Here is a 26,664-nt window from a genome sequence, read left to right as displayed (position 1 = left end):
CTATAAAATCATCTGAACTGAGTTCTGAAATCTTTGAACGGCCGAATTCCACCGTTCAAGCATCGTTCAAGTTTAATCTGCCATCGCGCGGTTGAACGTGAATTGAGAAAGACGATTTTGACTTTAAACTGACGTTTACTAGAAGTTCAGGTTAAACTGGAGTTCAACTCATATGAGAAATTGGCTCTTAAAGTGGTACGAGCCGCTACTGTCTTAAACCTCCATTTATTGTAAACGTATCTGATTTTGAATTATTACTAATTACGGCATTGTTATTCTTATTGTATATATTTTCTATTATTCTTAGTAACTTATCCATTTCTTTTTCTCTTCGTATTTTCCACAGTCTCTGTCTTGGTACTTTATCGAAGGCTTTTTCTAGGTCAAGAAACGAATATACCTACTTATATTTTCTTTTTCTCTTGCCGCTCTTTTTGTGTTATATGTTTGAAAGTAAATATATGATCCTCCCACATAACAATTTCATGTTCTTAGTAGATTCATAGAACATACTTTTTAGAAAAAATATATACTTAGAATATGCGTAATTACCATTGTGAATGTGCAGAGCACATACTGAGTATACACTACATTACAGTACTTAAACGTTCTATGTATATACTTAGAATGTACTTGTTTAATATATATATATATATATATATATATATATATATATATATATATATATATATATATATATATAGCTGTGTAATAGCGTAGCAAGGGGCTGCGTGCTAGACATGACATGGCTAACTTCAAGCCAGTCAACATGGTTGTCACTTGTTGTATGATTTATTGTATGTAAGATGTTTAATAAGTTTTATAAAAATATAAGTTTACTCAGTACTATGATTGTTTGACTTGTAACCCATTAAATAAAGTAGTTTAAACATGGCGCAGTCAAACAGCTAGTTGGGTTACAGTTTACAGTCGAAAAGCTAAATTTATAGCAACTTGTACACGAGGTACCATACATAACCTACAATGGCAGTGATGGGAATAAATGTAAAATTACCACCAGATTTTGACCTGCAGGATCAAAATGCTGCAAGCGAATGGAAGTTCTGGAAGACTAGTTTCGAAGATTATTTACTAGCAACGGGACAAGACCAGTCGGCAGATAAAATGAAAATGTCAATTTTAAGAAATATAATTGGGGCTGAGTCTGCCAAAATTATGTCCACATTCGAGATCCCAGAAGCCGAAAATAACAAGTATGACTTGATGATATCACTAATCGATAAGTATGTTAATCCAAGGATGAATGAATCATTTGAAAGATACAATTTTATCATGAGGGTCCAGAAAGAAGGAGAGTCGTTTGAGCAGTTTCTTACTAGTTGTAGATATTTGATTCGAACATGTAATTATAATGAAATTGATCCAGAACAAACAGCCGAAGATAAAGCTCTGAGAGACAAAATATTAATGGGCATCAGAGATCCAGTTACTAGAGAAGCTTTATTGAGAGTGGACAAACTTACCCTACAAAAAGCCATCGAATTTCGTAGAACTAGTGAGCAAAGTAAAAACCAAAATTTAAAATTTCATACCGAAAGAAAAGATGTAGACATAGGAGAAGTTCGCAAAGATAAGTTCCAGGGCCATAGAAATTATAATAACTGTAGAAGTAAAGCCAATACCAATGAAAAATTCAAGTGTAAAAGATGTCAATCAACTCATGGAGCCAGAGAATGTCCAGCGTATGGAAAGAAATGTAAGAAATGTGTGATTTTAAACCATTTTGCAAAGTCGTGCAGAGTGAAGAATATTGATGTCATAGATGAAGATAGCAGTGATGGATCAGCTAATAATTTTGTAGGAAATGTCAATAAAATATACCAAAATGTAAGTAGTCAAAATATTTGGGATGAAATTATAGAAATTGAAAACAAGAGAGTTAAAGTAAAACTTGACACAGGGGCAGATGTAAGTATAATTCCATTAAAAATTTTTAAGAAAATTGATAAGCAATTTAAAATTAGGGATAATCATTATGTACTGAAAGGGTTTGAGGGTACTCAGGCTAAAACAATGGGTGTCGTAAATTTATTTTGTAAATATAAAAATAAGTATGTGTACGAGGATTTTACAATTATTAATGGGGCAACTCGAGTTCTTTTAAGTGGTAAATTATGTGTTGATTTGGGGTTAGTTAAATGAATCAACAATATTGAGAGTTGTGGTACTTTAGAATTAGCAGAAAGGGATAAATTTATAAACCTTAACCCTGAAGTTTTTAGAGGTCACGGTAAATTTTGTGGTAAACATAGGATTACTACAGTAGACAATTTTGAGCCAGTAAGTTACCCACCTGTAAATGTACCTGTTGCAATTAGAGATAATTTAAAAAATGAATTAGATAGGTTGACAAAAAGAGGGGCTATTGTCAAAGTTAATGAAATTGACCCAAGGGCAAGCATAAACCGCATTGTTATTGTGGAAAAGCAAAATGGTAAGTTACGTTTATGCTTAGACCCATTAGATTTAAACAAACAAATAGTCCGCAAACCAAGAGTAGTACATAAATTGGAAGATGTTTGTGCACAAATGGTAGGTAAAAAGATATTTTCTGTATTTGATCTCTCTGAAGGGTATCATCATTTAGAACTTGATGAGACATCATCATGGAAATGCTGTTTTGCAACTTCTTATGGAATTTTCAGATATAAAGTATTGCCATATGGATTATCAAATTCCCAATATCTGTTTCAAGAAGTCGTAGAACATAAATTTAAAGGTATAGAGAATTTATTGATTTGTCATGATGATATGATTGTTATGGGGACAACAAAAGAAGAACATGACACAACTGTTAAAAAAGTGTTAGAAAGGGCTAAAGAAGTAGGAGCAAAGTTTAATAGGGACAAATTTCAATATTGTCAAGAAGAGGTCAAATTTATGGGTCAAGTTTTTTCACATAAAGGGATGCAAATAGATCCTGACAGAGTGGAATCACTTTGTAAACTTGAAAAACCAAATAGTGAAGTAGAATTACAAAGAATATTGGGCGCATTTAATTACGTTAAACGATACATTCCGAATATGGCTGAACATATTCAACCTCTTTGTCAATTACTTAAAAATAATGTAGAATGGGTGTGGCTCCCGTCACATCAAAAATGTTTTGATAATTTAAAGAACATAATTTGTAAATCACCAGCGTTAGTCCCTTATGATCCTAATCAAAAAATTATTTTACAATGTGATGCATCTAAAAATGGTTTAGGTGTTTGTATGTTCCAGAAATATGATTCTATTTTAAAATTAGTAGCTTGTGCATCACGAAATATGAATGATAGTGAAATAAATTATAGTCAGACTGAGAAGGAACTATTGGCAATTTATTATGCTACTCAAAAATTTCACAATTTTATTTATAATTTTGATGTTGACGTTCAATCAGATCACAAACCTATAATCTCCATTATGAAGAAGCCAATTTCCAAAATTGGATCAGTTAGACTCCAACGTTTGAGGCTTAAACTTCTCAAGTACAGATTAAATGTATATTTTGTTCCTGGGAAAGACATACATTTTGCTGATATGCTATCCAGGTCCAGTTTAAATATAGAGACACATGACCCAGAAATGTTTGAAATGGTCCACTCAGTGAGTAAACATTTACCTATGAGCCAGGAAAAGCAATCTGAGTTAAGACTAGCTACTAGCCAGGATGAGGCATTAGCAGTAATTTTTGATTTTTATTATAATGGGTGGCCAAAAGAAAAAAATGTTCCTCAAGTGTGTAAAAAGTACTATGGTATAAGAGATTCACTGTATTTTGAAGCTGGCATCGCATTTATTGATGACAAAACAATTATTCCGAAAAAACTTAGGCTTGACATGATAAAATTGCTTCACAAAGGCCATATAGGAGTCAGTAAAACTATAAACAAAGCCAGGAGTATATATTATTGGCCAGGACTTAATGATGATGTGACAAACTATATAAAAAAATGCAGGATATGTGAGAAATACAGACCAAATAATTTTAAAGAACAAATGATGCCTCATGACATTCCCAGACTAAGATTCAATAAAGTTGGTACAGACATTTTAGAGTATGGTTCAAAAGCATATTTAGTAATTGTAGACTATTTTTCGCATTGGTTGGACATTTCAATATTAAAAGATAAAACCTCCACTTCAGTAATCAACTCATTTCAAGATACTTTTAGTAGATTTGGATATCCAGAAATTTTAATTGCAGATAATCTACCATTTACTTCGGTAAAATGTAAAAATTATTATAGAAAAAAAGACATTACAATTATGACATGCACTCCACATTACCACCAGAGTAATGGACTTGCAGAAAAAGCAGTCAATATAAGCAAACACATTTTAAGAAAGAGTAATGAGGAAAATGATGATTTTAGAGATTTGGTGATGGAATATAATAATACCTGCATAATAAATCTTGATGCATCTCCAGCTCAAATTTTACAGAGCAGGATCCTGAGAGGACAATTACCAACTACAGCTAATAAATTAGAACCTACAATCCAGAAACAAGTATATAAGAATTTATGCAGAGAAAAAGAGAAATTACAAGTACGTTATGATCAGACAGCACGAAGAAAACCAGTAGAGTTTAGAAAGGGAGATAGGGTAGTAATAAGAAATTCAAAAGATAATTATTGGCGTAAAGCAATTGTGTTAGAAAAGGCCAATGAACCTAGATCATATTGGGTGAAAAAAGAAGATAACAATAAAATTATTAGACGGAATTCACACCAATTGAAACATTCATACACCACAACACTTGAAAAAGAACTCATTTTAGAACCCGAGTTGTACCCTGATATTCAGTCACAAAGTGTTCATAAAGATACCACTCACATTAACGTAAATGATAGTGTTAATAAAACCATTAGTTACCCAAGTCCAAATGTAAAATCAGTACCTACATTGAGTCATAAAGTCAACCCAAATATTGAGACTTCTAACAGTTATAAGACGAGAGTTGGTCGTAATATAAAGACCCCTTATAGATATCGATCTTAGGGGGAAGGTCTTTAATATATATATATATATATATATATATATATATATATATATATATATATATATATATATATATATATATATATATATATATATATATATATATATATATATATATATAGCTGTGTAACAGCGTAGCAAGGGGCTGCGTGCTAGACATGACATGGCTAACTTCAAGCCAGTCAACATGGTTGTCACTTGTTGTATGATTTATTGTATGTAAGATGTTTAATAAGTTTTATAAAAATATAAGTTTACTCAGTACTATGATTGTTTGACTTGTAACCCATTAAATAAAGTAGTTTAAACAGTACTACCGCACTTTTCAGTACTTATATACTAAGAATATATTTTTTAGAACATTCCAAGAACGTGCTATAAACCTTCTATTTATATACTTAGAACGTACTACCGCAGATCTTTTTAGTTTATACTAAGAACGTACTTTTTAGAATATTCCAAGGAAGTGCTATAAACCTTCTATTTATATACTTAGAATGTACTACTGCACATCTTTGTATTAGAAGAATATATTTTTAAGGATATTCTAAGAAAGTGCTATATTGCTCAGAAGTATGTTTTCAGCATCACCTAATCTCATCTTAGGTTCTACTGGTTCTACCAAATCCCTATTATATTTACATATTTTAATGGCAAATGAGAATGTAGTTAGTACCTACATTCTGCAATATTACTTAAAAAGTAAGTACATATTTATAAATTTTAGTTATCTATATAAACTATTATATTATAATATTTAGCTAAACTAAACTATGTATGAGTAACTAAAATTTATATACTTATATGTACTTACTTATATGTATTTATTAAATAATATTGAATTACCAAAATAGATTATACCTATTTTGAAGCACCGCAAACAAAATAAAGGAGATTATGTATGTTCTTTAGTCCTAGTACTTTATCACTAGTCTTCATCCTTAACACTGCATAGATACAAATAATGTCTATTTTCGATTTCATATTTTACCGTTGTTCAGGTAAGAAATGGTCAGAATAAGACAAGACGGGGTTAGGGGGATGGGGGATATGTATTGTGGAATAACAACATCGGTGCACCGGTGGTTATAGTGTTGCCAAACGGAGGGAAATTTCGCTTTTTGCGGGAATTTTCAACATAAAAGGTGATAAAGGGAAAAGTTAACTCAAAAGGGAATTTTTGTTCTAGTCCAAATTGTAATATCTTAAAAAAAAATCAAAATATTTGAAAATAATTAAACATATCTTCTCAGATTTTGTAAACAGGAGGGAATTTTTTTATAAAAGTGGGAATTTTTCAGGTTGACGGAAAAAGCTTACTCGACGGTTAGCAACACCAAAGCCGTGGGTTTTGGCCATAGATAAGGGGGTGGTTTGGCATGCTTTGGTTCTGGAATGGCCTGTATTGAATTGAATGTACCTAAATTCAAATTCCAACGATGTAAAAATACTCGTGATAAACTCAAAATGGTAAAGTTATTTCAATTATGAAAACGAATTTTTAATAATAAACGTTAATACAATTAATGTTTAAACTTTTTACCATACACCAATTTTGAAATGAAATTCGTCCAATACTACCTACATACATAAATTTTATCAATTATTCTAAAATATAACGAAGTTGATAATCTATAAGGCTAATATTATTCATACTTCCTATACATACATATTATTTTTAAGATATTTTAAAAGTATCTACTTATAAGTATGTGTTAAGAATGTACTTATAAGTATGTGCTAAGAATATTCGATAAAGGTATATTCTAAGAATAAACTTTTACGAATATTCCGAGTTACTACGTACACGAATGTACTCAGTATATTCGGTACGAGAATATACTTTAAATTATATGCAAAGAACATGAAATTTAGAATGTTTTTTAAGGTACATGCTATGCTTGTACTACGCATATACGAAAAAGAATATACTCCGACGAATGTTGGTAGTATATGCTTAAAACATGATACGAACATAATTGTTATGTGCGCTGTATACTCCTAATACTTCTAAATCTACTTTGTGCTTCGTCTAATGTATGTTCAGTTCTTATTTAGGTACCTATTTGTCTATTGATTTATCGTTCCGTATACCTTGTAAATTGTAGAAGGATCAAATTCAGGTGTTACCAGATTTTTGCTTTCCAGCGTAAGAAAGCTTTAGTTCCTCTGTTCTTTAGATTTCTCGTTCTTGCATATAGAGAAAGTTTAGAAATAACAAAGAAAAAGGTCATAACTAAACCAATGTACTTACCTCCATTGCACTATCCGTACAATTTGCCGTTAAATACATGTAAAATGAATAGAAGTATACTGAGATTGTACTGTTTTCTGCTACTATAATCGAGAATTTACAGTCTACTTTACTATTTCCGTTAGTTATTCTTCCTTGAGGTTCAGTGTAATTTCTGTTACACCCTAAAAATATAAAAGTAACGGTTTTTACAATTATGACAATGTATAGTTACCAGAATGAAAACACCGGTATAAAAACTAAAATGATTAAATAAATGAAGAATAAATATTCCCAACATATATGCAATACCTATCAGAATGCTACGACGACCATAAACGTTAACACAAAGAGTAAGAAACTAAATATAATAGGAGGTTATTAAGTACAATATCACTATTCAACAATTACAAGCCAAATAGTGATGATTATACACCAAACAGTTGTGCATGTAGTCGCCTCAGTATATAAATACCTATTACGAGTAGGGGAAATATGCATTGATTTTACATATTGACATAATACGCTTCATCGTGGGATTCGTGGGGAGAGTAATACACATTATACGGCGTACTGCCACTTGGATCTCTGAAGAATAACTTGTCGGCAACTACTTGATTACCTCATACTATTTCATTAACTGCATTCTATCACCAAACAACACTACTGCCAAAGATACTTTTAATCTCCAAAGATAAAGGTGATCTACCGATTCGCAAATTCGTCTCTGCGATGATAAATTCACACAACCTTGGATCTCCATCCGCATCGGGTTTTTCGCAATGGAAATAAACGGTGAAAATAGATGGAGATACGACAGAGGCATTTGATATTGAAAATGGAGTTAGACAAGGTGACGCCTTATCAACAACACCTTTTAATCTAACTTTAGAAGCTGTTGTTAGAAAATTGTATAAACGGCTGTATTAATACAAGATCTATGCAAATATGCGCATATGCTTATGATGTTGCCATAATAAGCCGCAACAAAAGGGTACCTATTAAGCGAAAAAGCTATAGAGCTGAAACGGGAAGCTGTTACGTTTGATCTATATATAAATGAAAGCAAAACAAAATATATGGAGTGCACAAAGTCGAATCAACATGAGAATCTGAAAGTAGACAACCATTCCTACGAATCTGCCTCTACTTTTCCCTACCTAGGCTCAACAATAAATGACAACAACAACAACATTTATTTATTAAGCGCAACAGGCCTTGTAGGCCTAGGGCTAAAATGTTTACATTTCTGATTACATAAATAATATAATAAATAACTTAATATAACTTACATAACTTATAAAACTTATATATATATATACAATAGCACTAAAGGCCTTAGAGGCCCATGGCTTGAAAAGTTTGTTTTTTTTTCTTCATTTTCACGTTTCTTTATGTGCTGAGCTCTTCTCTGGCTTGATATGTGATTTTCCTCCATTCCTTCCTGTTACTCATTTTTCTTTTTTGGCCCTCTAGCCCCATTCTTTCCAAATCTTTTTCGACGTCTTGCTTCCATCTATTTTTCGGCCTTCCTCTTCTCTTTCTTGAAGTTATAGTGCGGATTTAGAAGAGGGAGAAGCACAACGGACCAAGTATTCGTAATCAGAGAATTACAAGCAGAAAGCTATGAACACAACCTACCAACGATAGCACTATTCATCGACTTCCAACAAGCATACGATAGAATAAAGAGGAAGAAATTAAAAGAGGCGCTTGAGGAATTGGGAGTTAGCAGAAAGCTACGTAACATAGTACATCTTACTCTGGAGAATACAGAAAACAGAGTGAAAATAAACAATCAATCATCAGAAAAATTTACAGTAAACGAAGGATTAAGACTCTTCAACTTTACTCTTCAACTTATGCCTAGAAAAAATAATGCGAGAAGCGAAAATCGATAGAGAAGGACTCATATATCAAAGAAGACACCAAGTTTTGGCGTTTGCGGATGATGTGGTGTTACTGGCAAGAGGAAAGAAAGAGCTACATGAGATGGTACAAAGAATAGTAAAAGCAGCGAAGAAAATGGGACTGTATATAAATTCAACTAAAACAAAATGTATGGAGTGGACAGATGGTCAGTTTAGGAATGGACAAAAGTTTAAAGTAGAAGTAGAAGAAGGAACATCATACGAATTCGAAATGGTAGAAAGATTTACATACCTAGGGGCAATAATATCACGTAAACCTATCATTAAAGAAGAAATACAAGCTAGAATAATGGCAGGCAATAGAAGTGTACATGCGCTTAACGCAATGTTGAAAAGCAAGTTTCTATCAAGAAGGGCAAAAGTACAGCTATACAAAACAACTATACAGCCAATAGTAACATACTGCAGTGAGACATGGACAATGACAAAAAATGAACAAAATTTAGACCTGGGAAAGGAAAATACTAAGGAAGATATATGGAGGAAAAATAAGGGACGGTTTATGGATAAGAAGATCAAATGATGAGTTAAAGCAATTATACAACCAACCTAATATAATAGGAGTGATAAAGGCTCAGAGACTTAGATGGCGAGGTCACATTGAAAGGATGCCAAACACGAGGACTCCAAAAAAGGTACTAAACTACACTATAAAACTTATACCTTTTATTTAATTACACTTCAGTCTTTTTATACACTCCTTCACCACCTCTCTCCATCTCCTCCTGTCCAATGCTAGTTCTTTCCATCTCTCAAAGTTACTTTTCTTCAAGTCTTCATACACACTGTCCTTCCATCTTTTCCTTGGCCTGCCTTTCCTCCTCTTTTGTAATAGTCTTCGTGAGAGTACCATTTTTGGCATTCGTTTACTTCCCATTCTCTCGATGTGCCCCAAGTATCGTATTCTCTGTGCTTTGATTGTCGTCGTGATCGTTGGCTCTTGATATAGTTCTTCCAATTCTTTATTGGTTCTTCTTCTCCACTGACCTTCTATTTTCACACCTCCCTATATTGCTCTTTGCATTTTTCTCTCCCATCTTTCTAAAAGGTCTGTTTCTGACTTTTTGAGCACCCATGTTTCGCATGCGTATGTTACTGTAGGTCTAATAACAGTCTTATAAATTCTTATTTTTGTTTTTCTTGATACGTATTTGGATTTCAATAATGTGCGTAATGCTCCATATTTTTTATTTCCTTTAGCTATTCTTGCCTTTATCTCCCCTTCTTCATGACCATTTTCATCTATTTTGGCTCCCAGGTAAATAATTTCTTTGGCTCTTTTGAACGAGTATGTTTTTTCTCCATCTATTTGTACTATGATGTTATTCTCTTTTTCTTTTTGGATCTCTCCCATTATCATATACTTTGTCTTTTCTTCATTTATTTTAAGTCCGAATTTTTTGGCTTCTGTTATTATGTTTTTCATTAACTTTTGTAGATCTTTTTTGCTTGTTGCTAATAGCGTCAGATCATCTGCAAATGCTATGCATTGGTGGCCGTTTTTAAATATCGTTTCTTCCATGTTTATTCTGCTTTTCCTGATTATTCCTTCCAATGTTAGATTGAATGCCGTTGTTGATAGTGGATCTCCTTGTCGTAATCCTTCCTTGGTTTCAAACTTTTTGGATGTATACCCTTTCCAAGCTATTTCGTTTGTTGTGTTTTCCATCGTCATCTTTATCATCCTGACAATTTTACTTGGTATCCCCAATTATTTCATCAGTTCGTACATCTGCTGTCTATATACTGTGTCGTAAGCCTGCTTAAAGTCTATGAACAAAGCATATAGTGCTGTTTTATGTTCGTAACAGGTAGTTTGTATTTCTTTTAAGGCAAATATTTGGTCAGTCGTTGATCTGTTGTTTCTAAAACCTGCCTGGTATTCTCCCAGTATTTTTTCCGAATATTGACTTAGCCTTTTTCTTGTACTTTGTGCCAAGATTTTGTAAACTATTTCTAATAGTGCGATGCCTCTGTAGTTTTCGCATAGCATTCTATCACCTTTTTTATGTATAGGGCATATCCTTGCTATGGTCCACTCTTCTGATATTTTTTCTACTTCCCATATTCTTTTTATCAGGTCATATATCTCTCTCTGTAATCTTTTCCCTCCTGATTTTATCATTTCGGCCGATATTTCTGTTATTCCTGGGCTTTTGTTATTTTTCAAGCTCTTTATTTCGTTCTTTATTTCTTGTTCTGTGGGCATTTCTATTGCTATCTGATCATCTTCAATTTCATGGTTTCTTTCCTTTTGTACTTCGCTCTTGTTTAGGAGTTCTGTGAAATAGTTTTGCCAGTTTTCCATTATTTTTTCCGGCTCGTTTAGCAACAGCCCTTTATCATCTCTCATATATGGGTTGTTTTTTTGATATCCTCTTTCCATTTTTCTGCTTCCAGGTAGAATGATCGTATTTCTTTTTTTTGAAATTTTTCTTCTATTTCTTTCAGTTTGTTCTCGTTGTATTTTCTCTTTTTGCTTCTACATTTTCTTTTCATGATTTTTCTCAATTCTCTGTATTCTTCTCTAGTGCTTTCTTCGTCATTTGTGAGATTTTTGAGTCTTACCTTTCTTATTGCTTCTGCTACTTCTTGACATTCTTCATCATACCAATCTTTTGTTTTGTGTCTTCTTTTGGTTTTCGCTAGGATTGCTTTACTTGTGTTCAAGATTGCTTCTTTGATATTTTCCCATTGCTTGTGTGGGTTTGACGTTTCTTGTTCCCTGATTAGTCTGTTGGTTATTCCCTGTTCATACTTCTTCTGTGTGTTGTTATCTTTTAGTAGTCCTATGTTGAATTGTTTTCCAATTTTTTCTTTTGTTTTATTGTTTTTCTTTATGTTATGCTCGATTTTGTATTCTGCTCTCACCAAGTAGTGGCCAGAGTTACAGTCCGCCCCTCTCATGCTCTTTACATTTATTACATTGTTTGCATATTTCTTCTCTATTAAAATATGGTCTATCTGATTTACTGTCTTTTTATCAGGGGAAATCCACGTTCCTTTATATATATCTTTGCGGCGTAATTGTGTGCTTCTTATCACCATTTGCCTTTCTGTTGCAAACCCTATTATTCTTTGGCCATTATCGTTCGACACCTCATGATTACTATATTTCCCTATTCTGTGTTCGTATATATTCTCTCTTCCGACTTTGGCGTTGCAGTCTCCCATTATTATTTTGATGGCAAGCCCTGGTAATTTATCATATTCTCTTTCCAATTGCTAGTAGAATTCATCTTTTTCTTCTTCTGTGGCATCTTCAATCGGTGCGTGTACATTTATTATACTTATGTTTCATTTGTCCCCTTTTAATTTTATTGTGCATAATCTATCTGATATTGGTTGGAATGCCATTACTCTTTCCTTCCATTTTCACTGTATTATAAAACCTGTTTCTAACCTTCTGGTTTCTCCCCCGTTTTTAAAGAATATCACGTCTTCTATTTCTACTATTTCTGTCTCCAATTGTTTTGTCTCTTGTAAAGCTATTATTTCTACATTATATCTTTTAATTTCTCTAATTAATTCTTTGAATTTTCCTTTTTCGTATGTGCCTCTTACATTCCATGTACCCAAGTTAACTTTAGTTTCCTTTTTGTTATTTTTGCTTATTGCCTTGTCCATTGCCTGCGTCGTTTCCGTCTTCTTTATCTCTGTTGCAAACTGTATCTTGTCATTTTTCGGCTTTTCTTTTTTATTGCTGGCTTGATTTGTCTTATTTCCATAGTTCGTAATCCTCTTCTTTGCATTTTTCGTCGTCATTTGTTTCCTTTCATTGCTATTGCTTAGTTTTTTGCTTTGGTTTCTACCACCAACGTTTGGTTTATTCCATCCCAGCGCCATATTTCATGATCGGCATGTATTTTCTTATACCCTACTTTCACTTTTCTCCCTTCCTTTCTTAGTTCTTGCGCTTTTTGTCTGACACGTTTCTGTACAATTCTGTCGTTCTTTGATAGGTCATCATTGATATAAACTAGACCTTCTTCACATAACAACAACAACATCAGTCAAGAAATACAAGCACAGATTCTTAGCGGTAAAAGTGTTTTTATGCATACAAAGACTTGAAAAGTAAGTTACTGAATCGTGAATCTAAGCTTAGAATCTACAAAACAGTAATTAGAACAGTGGTCATATATGGATGTTAAACGTGGACCCTCTCAACCACTGATGAAAATCAATTGAGAATATTTGAGCGTAAAATACTAAGGAAGATATTTGGAACAACCCAATGTAGCGTTGGTTCGTGGAGAATTAACATGAACCACGAGCTGAATGAACTAATGCAGAGCGCAGATATTGTTATATTTGTAAAGTAACAAAGACTAAACTGTCTTGGTCACCTAGAAAGAATGCCAGATAATCGAGCTATAAAAGTAATCTAGAGATGGAAGTCCCAAGGAAATAGAACAAGAGGAAGGCCCAGTAAAAGATGGATAGAGGACGTAGAGGGGGATCATGAACCATGAACATCAGGCAGTGGCGAAGGAAAGTATCTGACAGGGCAGAATGGAAGAACATTGTTAAGCAGGCCAAGACACACAAAGGATTGTAGCGCCATTAGAAGAAGAAGAATAAACGACTGTATTTTGAAAAAAAAAGTTTTCAATCTAATAGCACGTAAAACATCCAAAAATGTTACTCTACATTCTACCAGATTGAAAACAATGGGAACCTTCTCTGGTAACACCTCCGAGGCTTCTACAATTTGCAAGCCATAACGGATGCTGAGACTAAGGAAGATGAGGGAATTTTACAATTTATAATTCACGTCCCGTCTGCTCAGCGCGGTAAAGTTCCAACGAGAATGGTTCCCTTGGTACTCCAATCAAACAAAACCTTTTGTTTTCAATCTGGTAGGATAAATAGTAACATTTTTGGGTGTTGTTTTATGTGCTATTAGATTGAAAACTTAGTTTTTTGCTAGCAGTTGCCGCTAGGGCATCCCTGCCATTTCGTTCGTTGCAATCCGTGACTGCACGCCGGGGTTTGTCCTAGTTGGGCCAGAGAGAGCAGCATATGTGCCTCCTAATGAGAGACTAGTAAGTTTCGAAACCGGTAGAGGTGCTTGCTGCACTCTCTGATTGAACTGGAATAATGATGCGGCTGTAGTTTCGTGTTACAACGAAATTAAAAATGGTTATTTATTTTTGACTCTATTGTGTTTATCCAATCGAAGCTTCCAAGGCGCAGATATTACAGAGAATGCGTTGTTCGGTGTAATCTTTTCGTTCGAAAGTTTAAAATGCAAAACGATTAGTGCATATAGGAGCTATACATAATTTTATTATATACATGGTCGCATAATAGTTATTACGTTCTGAACCAAATATAATTTTAAAAAAATTAAAAGTTTTTGGATCTTTACACAATTAGAACCGTTGTACCTACCTGCTCGTGAATATTCTAACTTGAAACCTTTTCCTTTTGGTGTTTTATCTTTGCTAACCAGTGATACAGTAACGGACCGTCCGGATGTATAGTAATCGAAAGGTTTTTCGTCTTTTCCACAGAATAGATGCCGTCCCTTAACATCAGTGTACATCTGAAATGTATAAATGCAAATTAAACACAAAATCCATTCGTTTCCGTCGAGCACTTCAAAAACACACAAATAAAATCTATTAAGTTGATACCCAGGGGCGTAACAGAGGCCCCCGCAGCATGAAGCTTGCGGGGGGCCCCAATATGTCAGAGGCCCCATCTTGTCGTCTAATAAATATATATGTAAAAATGTGTTATTGTTATATTATTGAAAATGTATAATGAATTAACTGCAGTATTGAAAATGAAGTTGCCCATCAGTTAGATACAATGTATCGTATGTAAGTATGTATTGTATGTATTAATAAAATTGTAGATATATTCGCTGATAGTAGTGCACGGAGAAAATTGTTCATCTCATAGAATAATACTATGTAATAATGTAGTCGTTTATTAATGTTCTTTCTATTTTATTCTACCAATAAAGATGAAAAATATAAGTTGTCCTAAACAGTGCACGAATACACTAATAGCCCAGTAAATGACCGTTTTGGAGTGCAATTATCAGCGTCACGACGTATTTGCCAGGCAATTTGGATTTAGATTCTACTTATCCTCCACTTCAAAGTTGGAGTTGTGCCGTTGGTTGCTTTTACTTGGGGGGTGAAAGTCACCCTGCGCTCGGGTGTGAAAAATATACGTTTAAAATAAGTCCGGAAATGGATAAATTGACTAATTATGAGCAGCTTTTTTTCTATAGAGCTTCTTTATCTGAGTCAATTCTTTTTAAGTGACTTGCGAGTGCAAATGTTTATTTTTCAACAAAAAACCACGTATTCAGGCGGTTTTTCGCAAATAACTCAAAAAATAAGTATTTCATCGAATTAAATATTATCGAAAAATTATCCAAAAAAATATTTTTAGCAAAAATGTAGCTCATAAAAAACAAAAAAAAAATGGTGTACCTATTCATGAAGTCTATTGACACAGTAAAAGGAAATATTCGTTCAATTTCAAATCGAATATTTCAACGTGAAATAACCAACAAACGAATCACTTATCGGGGAAAACTCATTGAAACTTTTTTTAATGTTTAAAAATGAGCTTTATTTCTATTTTTTATAGCATTTTCATCGCATTTTATAGCAAACTTCTAGCATCAAAACTAAGCGAGTTACGCTCAAAGTTCAAGGGGCGCTCAGAGAGCCTCCCCTCGAGAATTTACAATAATATAAATTAAAAATTTGCAGTACAAATGTTTTTGTTTTAAACACATATCTCGCTTCCTACGAGAAAAAATGTTTTTATCTTTGTGCTGAACGGTAGTGAAGGTTGTGCTGAACGAGGTAAAGTGTGAGGTAACCTAAACTATGCACATATTATCATAAAAAAAGTTCATACCCCCCCCCCCCCCGAAAATCGGTCTTGAACCGCCCTGTATTAGTGATACGAAAAATCCCAGAGAGTAAAGAAATGTAGGTTTTGCTCTTTTATAAATATTTTAGTTTTATTTTGTTTTTCTGGAAAACAAAAATTGTTAAGATATGGCTGTTCACAATTTGCATACACTCGTAATTAGTTATTCGTTAGAGCCCTTTTAAATAAAACCCATCCAAAAATAGGCACTTTGAACCGGTGAAACTGACAGGTCATTTAAAAAAAGTTAAGTAATTTTTAAAGCGGTTTTTGAGGTGCTAAGTAGGGCGAGATTTTCACAATTTTTGTTTACCAAAAAAGACTTTAACTCTATTTTGAGCGTACCTAACTCGCTTAGTTTTGATAATAGAAATTTTTATAAAAAGTAAAAATACCTAAAACTCATTTTAAACACTAAAAAATTTTAATGAGTCCGCTAAAAGTGCTCCATTTTTGGTTATTTCATGTTGAAATATTCGATTTGGAATTTGACAAATAAGAACAATTCTTCATGAGCTACAAATTTGCATTTACTTGGTCGATAGACTTCATTTTTGTATAAGCTACATTATTGCTACTTACTTACGAATAGGTACTTTCTTTTTGGGTTATATGCGAAAACCCGCCTGAAAACATGGTTTTTTGTTGAACAGTGTTGAACATTTTCACTCGTAAATAACTCGAAAAGTAGTATTGACTGGACCACTTCGGTGGTGACATTGAAAATTACACGATATCGCCGTATTTCACGTTCATTTACTGGGCTATAACACATATAAGTTTTTGTGACACATGTCGCATTTAGTAATTTTTCAAGGGGGCCCCATTTCCAATTCTGCGGGGGGGGGGGGGGCGATTTTGTTACGCCACTGTTGATACCGACCTGGGATCGCGTTGAGAGCGGTAAAATAACTAGTAGAACTGAAATATGACATGACGGCTATTCAGAAAATAAGATGGACGGAGTCCGGAATAACAAATTAGTGTTGTGGTCTGGGCAAGAAATAGAACTAGTCATCATCATCACGTAGCGCTACAACCCTGAGTAGGTCCTAGCTGACTGTACAACTTTTTTCCAATTTTTTCGGTCTTCCATCAACCTAGGGTCAAATGGAGTGTTCATTTCCCGGAGATCTGCTTGGATGGTATCTCTCCATGGCATTCTGGGACGTCCAAGTAGTCTTTTAAGTGTAGGAATCTTCTCCCATACCAGTCTTACAAGTTTCTCGCTATGAAGTCTGTGTACGTGGCCTGCCCATCTTAGTCACTGTGACTTAATTTCTAGAAGACTATATCGGCGTCATTGTAGAGTGCTTTTAATTCGATATTGGTTCTGATCCTATACTGGTTTGTGGTGACGTCGTGGTGAGGTCCAAAAATTTTTCTAAGTATTTTTAGTTCACAGCGTCTGAGCTTTTCTTCGTTTGCTTTGGTCAAGGTCCACGATTCGCATCCATATGTTAGTACAGGTCTGACGATGGATTTATAGATTTTGATCTTTGAGCTTCTTGTAAGATTTTTTGATTTAAAAGCTTATCCAGTGACAATAGACAGCGATTTAGCGATTGGATTCTGTCTTTTATTTCTTCAGTAATATCGTTGTCAGCTATGATTACAGCACCCAGATACTTAAAACGTGGTACTCTTTCGAAATTAGAGGTGTTGACTGTCACATTTTGTCCTATCCTGTTTCTTCGTGGCGTTCTATTTATACACATATATTTCGTCTTCTCTTCATTAATCGTTTCGTGACCTCAGGTTTCTATTCCTTAAACCAGGATATTCCTATAACCGGTATGCTAATAAGCGAGTTCGACTGTATAAAATACGTTCATAGTAGAAATGAACGAAACTGATTGTAAATAGGGATGAATAGAATTTCTTGTAAGAATAACCGTATTTATTGTGGGAATGAACGGAATTAATTGTAAGAATAAACGTAAATAATTATAGAAATAAACGAAATACGTTAGGAGAAATAACACTGTTAATGACACAAAGAATAGTCTTCGTCGGTCAATTAACGACGTTGTTGTTTCAATGAATAGTGTTCGTTGGCTCAGTGAACAGTGTTCGTAATATTAATAAATGGATGTTCATCCATTCAATAAACGTAATACATTGGATCAACTAACGAAAGTAATGAATTGATGAACATCGCTTTGTTGTTCCAATAAAACTAAGAATTGGACAAATTTTAAGTATTGCTTTTGTTGTCTGAATTAACATTTTTATTAATATTACGTACCTTTTTCGTTGAGTGAACCGTTATTTGATACGATCAAGGAGAAAAAAATAGAATGGTTCGGTCATTTAACAGTAATAGGTAGTAACAGGCAAGTGAAAAGAGTATAAAAAGATAAATCAATAGGGAGAAACAAAAGATGCAGACCAATATAAGAATGGAACAGCGACATAGCAGATATATTACAAAATAAGGGCAAATCTTGACAAGAATCAACACAAATGGCGAAGAACAGAAAATAATGGAGAAAATTCATCAAAGGCTAGAAGATCATTCCTCGACATTACTTAGTACTTTTTGAGATATTAAAAATGCATATACGAAAAAATAAACTTACCAGATTTGTATGTGTATTAGCGCCATTATACACGACATTTGAACCCAAACCAGTGTTAACGCCAAGATTTGGATCTTCGTAAATTTGAATATAGTCTCCAATACAGTCCCTGGTTTCTTCAGTTACAACTATCTCATCGGTAATATCAAACTCGTCGAAGTGAAGGACGATTTTGTCATATACAGTTCCCGTGGATATGGCGTAGCTGCATTTAATGTAAGATGGATAATGGCCTGTATCATATCCTGGTGACGTTAGGGTTTTCACCTCAGTAGTGGCTGTTAATACGGACTCACCACAAATTGCTAAAACCAATAATATTTGTATCAATATCTTGTTCCATCCTGAATAAGAGCAATAACAGTTTCAACAATTTCTGCACTCAAAGACATCTTGAAATTGCCAAGACACAAACACGATAATAATAAAATCCACAAAGAAAAAGAAATGTTTTTCCTGTAGTTGGCTGTATACCATCAATCACAAAATTGGAAAAAAATCCTTTGTAAAAGGTATAACATTTTTTTATTAAAATCCGTTTAAAGGGCTACATCACAACAAAACGTTTTCGATTTTTTATAAAATCATCATCAGTGTTAAGATAAACTTGATGCTAGCTGAGCCACAAAAGAAAAATATTAGGGTAAACACCCTTTAAATATCACATTGATGCGTTATAAGTGCATACTTTGAAAAATTGCCTTGTGATGGTTACATGGCAACTGGGATAATGCCCTAAGGTAATGTATATCCCAACACGTGGGATCCAAAATTTACTTGTTTACATACCGATGACTTGATTTTGCCATTATATGAAGGAGATGCAAGGTGAAGAACATTAATAACTGAGTAAGAAACAGAAGAGCAGAATGAGAAGAGGTTTCCCCAATAGGAATACGATCAGTGAGAAGACCACGAAAACGATGGAAAGACAACTTACTGGAGGCACATTGAAAAAACAGACAGATGAGTCATGTCTATACAAAAAGAAGATCTGGAATAACAACTGACGTCCTGTTCAGGCCATGGATTGACAAGATTGTGTTGACCAGCGTGATAGTCAACATCGATAGAGGATTGGCACTGAAAGAACAAGTCAATAAGAACTTTTTGTGAATAACATATCAAGCTATAATCAGGGCCGCGTTTAGGTCAATTGACGCCCTAGGCAATTCTCTAGTAGCCGCCCTTCAAACATGTACCTACCATTTTTGCGAAAAAAATTGCAGAAATTTTTATTTAAATAAGAATACACTAAAAATGGATTTAAACTACGATATTTATATACCTATAACAGAAAAAATCGTCACTTCAGTTCGATCACATTAGAGAATTCTTTTCAAAAAAAAACTTTTCAAAATTTTTTTAACAAAATCGACAAATTCTTGCGTCAGACTTGATGGGAAATTATTTTTAATTCTTGACATTTTCGAAAATGACCTTTCAGCGGACACGTTGGCAACTGGGATGCACAAATAAATGTGCACAGCAATGTCAAAATTAGGGAAAATATCTTTTTTCAATCCACTTAGTGCAGTCACTGAAGGTTTTCACCTCTGATTTCGTTAAACCTCCACCGATTTTCATGAAAATTGATGAGTGGTTAGAGGATAGCTCAAGGAACAAAGGTGACATGATGCCAACTTGCGCTTTTACCGTGATGGTGGATGCCACCCCTTCTCAGGGTGAAAATTATTATTTTTTAATACCATAAATCGATAGAGAGACAAATTCTAAGCAAAATTTGTTATATAAAGTTATTAATATAAATCAATACTTTCTCAGATATTAAAGATCAAAGATTTTATTTTTTCGTAAAAAATGCATGTTTTAAAGCTGTTTTTCACGTATAACTCAAAAACTATAAGCTTATTACAAAAAAGTTATTATTATCAAAATTAAAGATAATAGAAATCTGAATACATCCTCACTTAAAGAACTAAACTAATGTTAATTCAAAGTGAGTTATGGGTAATTGAATGTATATTTTTTTCGACGAGTTCGCAAATCTAAGTATTCAAGCTTAAATAACGGGGAAACGATGCATTTTATAAAATATACATATTTTTGAAAAAAAGATATAATTTAAAAAAATCAGAATTTTTAAAATTATCGTAATTTTCATTTTCTTTTGATAATAACTCCAAAAATACTCAATATAAGTCAAAAGTGATATATGTATAACCAAATTTTAGTTTTTTCTGTACCAAATATTTTACCTTTTTACTATTTCTGTAGGGTAAAAAATAACCGAGATAGAAACATTTAAAGCTTAAATTTTACTGCGAGAACCATGTAACCGGGGCCATTCAACCTTTTATTTTTAAAAAAGTAAGGGGTTTAAAAGATTAAATTCAACGTGGTTTAATAGCCATTAAAATTAACTTTCAAATTGTTTTTAAGCAAACCTGATATCCTAAAAATTAACGGAGTTATTTAAAAAAAAACAATAACTTTTTGGAAAATAAAAAAAAATAGATTTTGAAAAATATTTGGTGCATAAATTTGAATGCTATGAACTTGTTCGGAGGCTCATTTTATAGATATTTCTAATACTTTGACAAATGTTTAATAAGGTTATGTTATAAAATGCATCATTTTCCCGTTATTTAAGCTTGAATATGAACTTAGATGTGGGTACTCGCCGAAAAAAAATACATGCAATTACCTATTTATAATTCACTTTTAGTTAACATTAAAAGGTTTTTCCAGTAAGGAGTTTATTTTATTTTTTATTAGGTTCAATTTTGGTAATAATAACTTTTTGGTAAAATCTTATAGTTTTTGAGTTATTTATGAAAAATCGGTTAAAAACATGCATTTTTCTCACGAAAAATTAAAATCTTTAATCTTTAATAACTAAAAAAGTTTTGATTTATTTTAATAACTTTATGTAACAAATTTTGCTTGGAATTTGTCCCTCTATATAATTTTGGGGATATTTTTAATAAAATAATTTTCACCCCCGAGAAGGGGTGGCATCCACCCCCAGGGTAAAAGCGCAAGTTGACACCATGTCACATTTGTTCCTTGAAATATCCTCTAATCACTCACCAATTTTCATGCAAATCGATGGAGGTTCAACGAAATCGGAGGAAATAGTTCATATCCACATTCAGTGACTGCACTAACTCTTCGTATGTCAATTGGTGATTTTATTGTGATATACAAATGACCCATTAAGTGAATGCATTCATGTATGAATGATGTATCGTGGTCGTCTTTATTTTGTATCAGATTTTCAGCTTCTTTAATAATTTCTTCATTGCTTAATTTTGGCAAATCTGTTAATAACACGAAAACGTTGATAAATAAGTCGATAAGATTCCAGACGTCTATCCAGGTGTCTTATCAGAGTGTCGATTATAATATGGAATGTGTGGATTTTCATCTCATCCCTAGCTGAACAGTATAGTTCATCATCGGCCTCCTCGTCAAATTGAATTTTTCTTTTTCTCTTTCTTATTTCTTTATATGTTTTATTTGGGCACAATTTTTTGGCTTCTTTGCGGTAAAGTAATTTGAAAGAGCTTCATACTCTTTAGTGACAGAACGCAGATCCATAATTTTTATATACAAATATTTTTTGTACAGTATTCTTGCCGCCCTCTCATAATGTGCCGCCCTAGGCAACTGCCTATATTGCCTAATGGATAAAGCTGCCCTGGCTATAATAGTAAAAAATATACTTACACATGACAGATGTTACCGTAACTTTGAAAGCATTTGTCTTTAGTCCATTAATCGCAAGTCTGATATAACCAAAATTTCCTGACGTACGTATTGCCGGTCTATTGTCAGCTTCATTAACATTGACGCAAAGAGTTTCTATTTTTTCAGAAAATGGACTGGCGCCATCTCGAATCTACAAAATATAATAAAATTATTAAAATAATAGTTAATAACTAAAATGTTCGATGCTAAATTTTAGGTAATATAGGTATTTTGCAATTAGGTGAGCCTTAACCTTTTCATGAACATGTCGAAGAGTTTTGTTGTTGTGTCTTGAAAGTAATAGCTCCAGGTTCTAGCAGATCTGGATCGGAAGAATTTTTATTTTAATTTTACAAGTTAATACTTTGTCATATAAATGATTAAAAAAACTGTTAAAAAAACAATTAAATTGATTAAAAAACTATCTATGGAATTCGAGGTATTTCTTTGAATTGGTTAGAATCCTACTTGAATAATAGGAAACAACTAGTTAGAGCAAATGATACTGACTCTAGTCTCAAAAACATTGTATGTGGAGTACCACAAGGTTCAGTATTGGGTCCTCTTCTGTTCCTTATCTTTATAAATGACATCACTAATTAAAAAATCATTTGGAAAATTTTTCTTTTTGCTGATGATACCAGTATCACTGGGAGCAACTCAACTATTGCATCTCTTCACGAAACTATAACTTCGGATCTACCGACGATAAAGACCTGGTCTGACTCTAATTTACTCTCTTTTAACGTAGATAAAACAGTAGCATTATCCTATCAAGGAGCTCTTCAACCTTTGCCTCTTAATAACAGCCAGATCAGTACCGTTGATTCTGTAAAATTTCTTGTTATTTTTTTAGACAGCAACCTCAAATGTTCCCTTCATATCGATTCGTTAAGTAAAAAACTCTCCGCAGCTTGCTATGCAATAAGATCTGTCTCAAGGGAACTCAATTTAGCATCTTCTAATATAACATATTTTTCGTTGTTCCAGTCTCATCTTCGATATGGTCTTCCTTTCTGGGGTTCTAGTACAGCTGCTCAATTTGATGTTATTTTTAAATTGCAAAAAAGAGCAATAATATATTTGTTTGGCCTTAGAAGATCTACACATTGCAGAAGTTACTTCAGAGATCACGGAATTTTCACACTTCCATCTTTATATATTCTAGAAACGGTTTGTTTAATTCGGAAACACCTTCACGTCTTTCCAGCAAGGCCCAATCATCTTTACTTCACCAGAAATTCAATCTTTGATATTTATTTACCGATCCCGTCCACTAAGTTAGTAAAGAAATCTATATTATATTCTGCAAAAAACTTTACAACCATCTCCCGTTACAACTTAAATCTACATCTTTCCCAAAGTTCCGTAAAATGACAAAAGATTATCTATCTAAAAGACCATATTATTCAATACAAGAATTTCTTAATGAATAACTAAGAAAATTGGGTTTCATATGTACTAGCTTAAACTCATCAGTTCCTAATATTGTATTTTATTTGTTGTAAGAATGTTCAATTTGCAATTTATATAAATTTTGCAATAAATTGTTTTTGTCTTTGCTTTTATAGCTTATATACTATATATTGACGATTTATCTAATTTGAGTAAATTGTAGTTGTTATTTGTTGTTGATATTATTTTTCTTTTGACTGTATGTAAGCTTTGTCCATAAAATTGTAAAAATTTTCAGTGACAATAAAGCATGTTTCTATTCTATTCTATTCTATTCTATAAATTTACTATTTTAATTGGGAATAAGTCACAAAATTGCTTTATTCTCAACTAAAATAGTAAATAGAGATATAACAAATGATTATTTGTAAAATTAAAATAATAATTCTCCTTATTCATGTGTTTATAAACGCTAAGGTAGACCGCATATTTTAGTAGCACCGATTTTTGAGAGGATAATCTACGCGATGCTCTGTCAGCGGAAAGATTCTCGTAGAACAAGTTGGATTTTTGCCTGGAAGAAACTGCAGTGATCAAGTTTTTTCTTTGCCATAATGGCTTCCAAAAGAAAATCAAAATGGCAGTAGCTTTTACTGATCTAACTTAAGTTTACGACACAGTATGGAAAGAAGACTTCTTCTTCTTCAGGTGCCATCTCCGCTACGGAGGTTGGCAATCATCATAGCTATTTTAATTTTTGAGGCAGTAACTCTAAATAGTTGTTTTGAGCTGCATCCAAACCATTCTCTCAGGTTCTTCAGCCATGAAATTCGTCTTCTGCCGATGCTTCTTCTGCCATCTATCTTTCCCTGCATTATGAGTCGCAGGATGCTATACTTCTCGCCCCGCATCACATGTCCGAGGTAATGTAGTTTTCTTTCTTTAATTGTAAGTTCAACTTCCTTCTCTTTACCTATTCTTCTCAGTACTTCATTGTTCATAACTCTATCTACCCAGGAAACCCTCATAATTCTTCTATACGTCCACATTTTAAAGGCGTTAAGTCGTCTCATTGTCTCTACATTTAACGTCCATGCTTCCAGTCCATAGTATAGTACACTATATACGTAACATTTTGTTAGGCGTACTTTAAGAGCTAATGTTAAATCTTTGCTACATAGGATCTTTTTCATTTTCATAAAATTAGAACGTGCTTTCTCGATTCTGACTTTGATTTCTGCAGTGTAGTCATTATTTTCGGTTATTAGTGTCCATAGGTAAGTGTACTTTTTTACTCTTTCGATCTGCTGGCCCTCTACTATCAAGATTTCGTTAGTATTATGGTTGTTTTTACTAATTTTCATAAACTTTGTCTTTTTGATATTGAGAGAGAGTCCGTACTCCCTACTACACCTTACTATTTTACTCATAAGTATTTGCAGGTCTTGTAAATTATCGGCTATTATTACTGTATCATCTGCATATCTGATGTTGTTAACTAAGACTCCATTTACTCTTATGCCGACTGTTTCATCTTCCAGAGTTTCTCGCCTTACCTCTTCAGAATAAGCGTTAAATAATAGAGGTGATAGTATGCAGCCTTGCCTGACTCCTCTCTTTATTTCCATTTCTTCAGATGTTTCTGTTTCAATTCTTACTATTGCTCGCTGATTGTAATAGAGATGTGTTATTAGTCTTAAATCTCTTTCATCTAGGTTTTTAGTTTTTAGAATTTCCATGAGTCGGTCATGTTTTACTTTATCAAACGCTTTATTGTAGTCTATAAAACAGACGTAAAGAGAACGGTTACGCGCCGTATGCGCGCCAATGGTAAATATTAAATTCCTAATTGTATATAAAAAAAATTCGCAATAACTACCTCTTAAAATCCACCAAATTTTATTTGCATGTCTTAACCGGTTTAGAGCAATAAATAAGTCGTCAGTTTGTAAGAAAAACTTCAACACCCCCTATCTCGGAAACAAAGCATTTGAGGACATACGTTTATAAAGCAAACTCTACCCCTTAAAGTTTGCAATACTTATTTAAAAACATCCTGTATTGACGAAAAATAAGGCTAGTTGTTAAAGTACCTAACTTTTTTCTTATCCAACATAAGCGAATGAATCATGCCAGAATATTCCACAGCGTCACGCGAACTTTGAGAAAAAATCATAGTTTGATTGATACACCCAGTATACAATGACAATTTACCTGTCTAGCAACAATATTATTACAGTGATATTGTTAAAAAATAAGGCCATAACATATTAAAAAGTCACTTAAATCGGACAACAGGTTTAGGAAATTCGAGACATCAAAAATGACCCATTTTTAAGGTGGTGCGGTAATTTCTTGGAGAAGTGAATTTTTTTATTTTCAGTAAAAGGTATGGAATTTAAGGAGACAATAAATTATTATGAACTCTATTTATCATTTATATTAAGTAATATTTTACCTCCAGCATACTACATCCAATACATCCATGTGCATCCTGAGTTTTATTAATTGCACAATTTGCCATGTTAAAATGGTTTATTTTAATTTCAATTTGGTGGTCTCTTGGTGCTACGATTTGCCATACACAGTCCAAGTTAGATAAGTTTGGTGACTCAATGACCCTGGAGTCTGTCAAATTGATATGACCGCCACATCCTTCGGCAGGACCTAAAACAAACATTTTCAAAGAAGTGCATGGTTACGGATGTTCAAATGAAAACGCTAAGAGTGGCTCATAACAAACCTAACAACAGAGCCAGAAACATCGGTCCCCAATTCACTGTTAAGTAAAAAGAAACAAGATGATCTCAATATCAAGCCATCAAGCTATGGGGATGCGCCAGCCGCTAGCAAATCAAAGATCCACGTGATCCAACGTTTCCAAAACAAAATT

The 26,664-nt window shown here is 33.3% G+C and overlaps 1 protein-coding gene across 1 annotated transcript in view; it reads right to left on the bottom strand.

The window, feature by feature from the left end:
• LOC126878468 (cubilin-like) overlaps positions 1–26,664 on the bottom strand; it is a 447,168-nt gene that overhangs the window by 13,339 nt on the left and 407,165 nt on the right. The window contains exons 52-56 of the mRNA XM_050641213.1: positions 26,230–26,438; positions 22,356–22,527; positions 18,663–18,967; positions 14,572–14,725; positions 7,265–7,428 (exon numbers count right to left, since the gene is read on the bottom strand). Coding sequence (XP_050497170.1) covers positions 7,265–7,428; positions 14,572–14,725; positions 18,663–18,967; positions 22,356–22,527; positions 26,230–26,438 — 1,004 coding nt within the window. The remainder of the gene's footprint in view (positions 1–7,264; positions 7,429–14,571; positions 14,726–18,662; positions 18,968–22,355; positions 22,528–26,229; positions 26,439–26,664) is intronic.

Source organism: Diabrotica virgifera, chromosome 10 (assembly GCF_917563875.1).
Source record: "Diabrotica virgifera virgifera chromosome 10, PGI_DIABVI_V3a".
NCBI classification, from domain to species: Eukaryota; Metazoa; Arthropoda; class Insecta; order Coleoptera; family Chrysomelidae; genus Diabrotica; species Diabrotica virgifera.
This window is presented reverse-complemented; position numbering and strand designations above follow the sequence as displayed.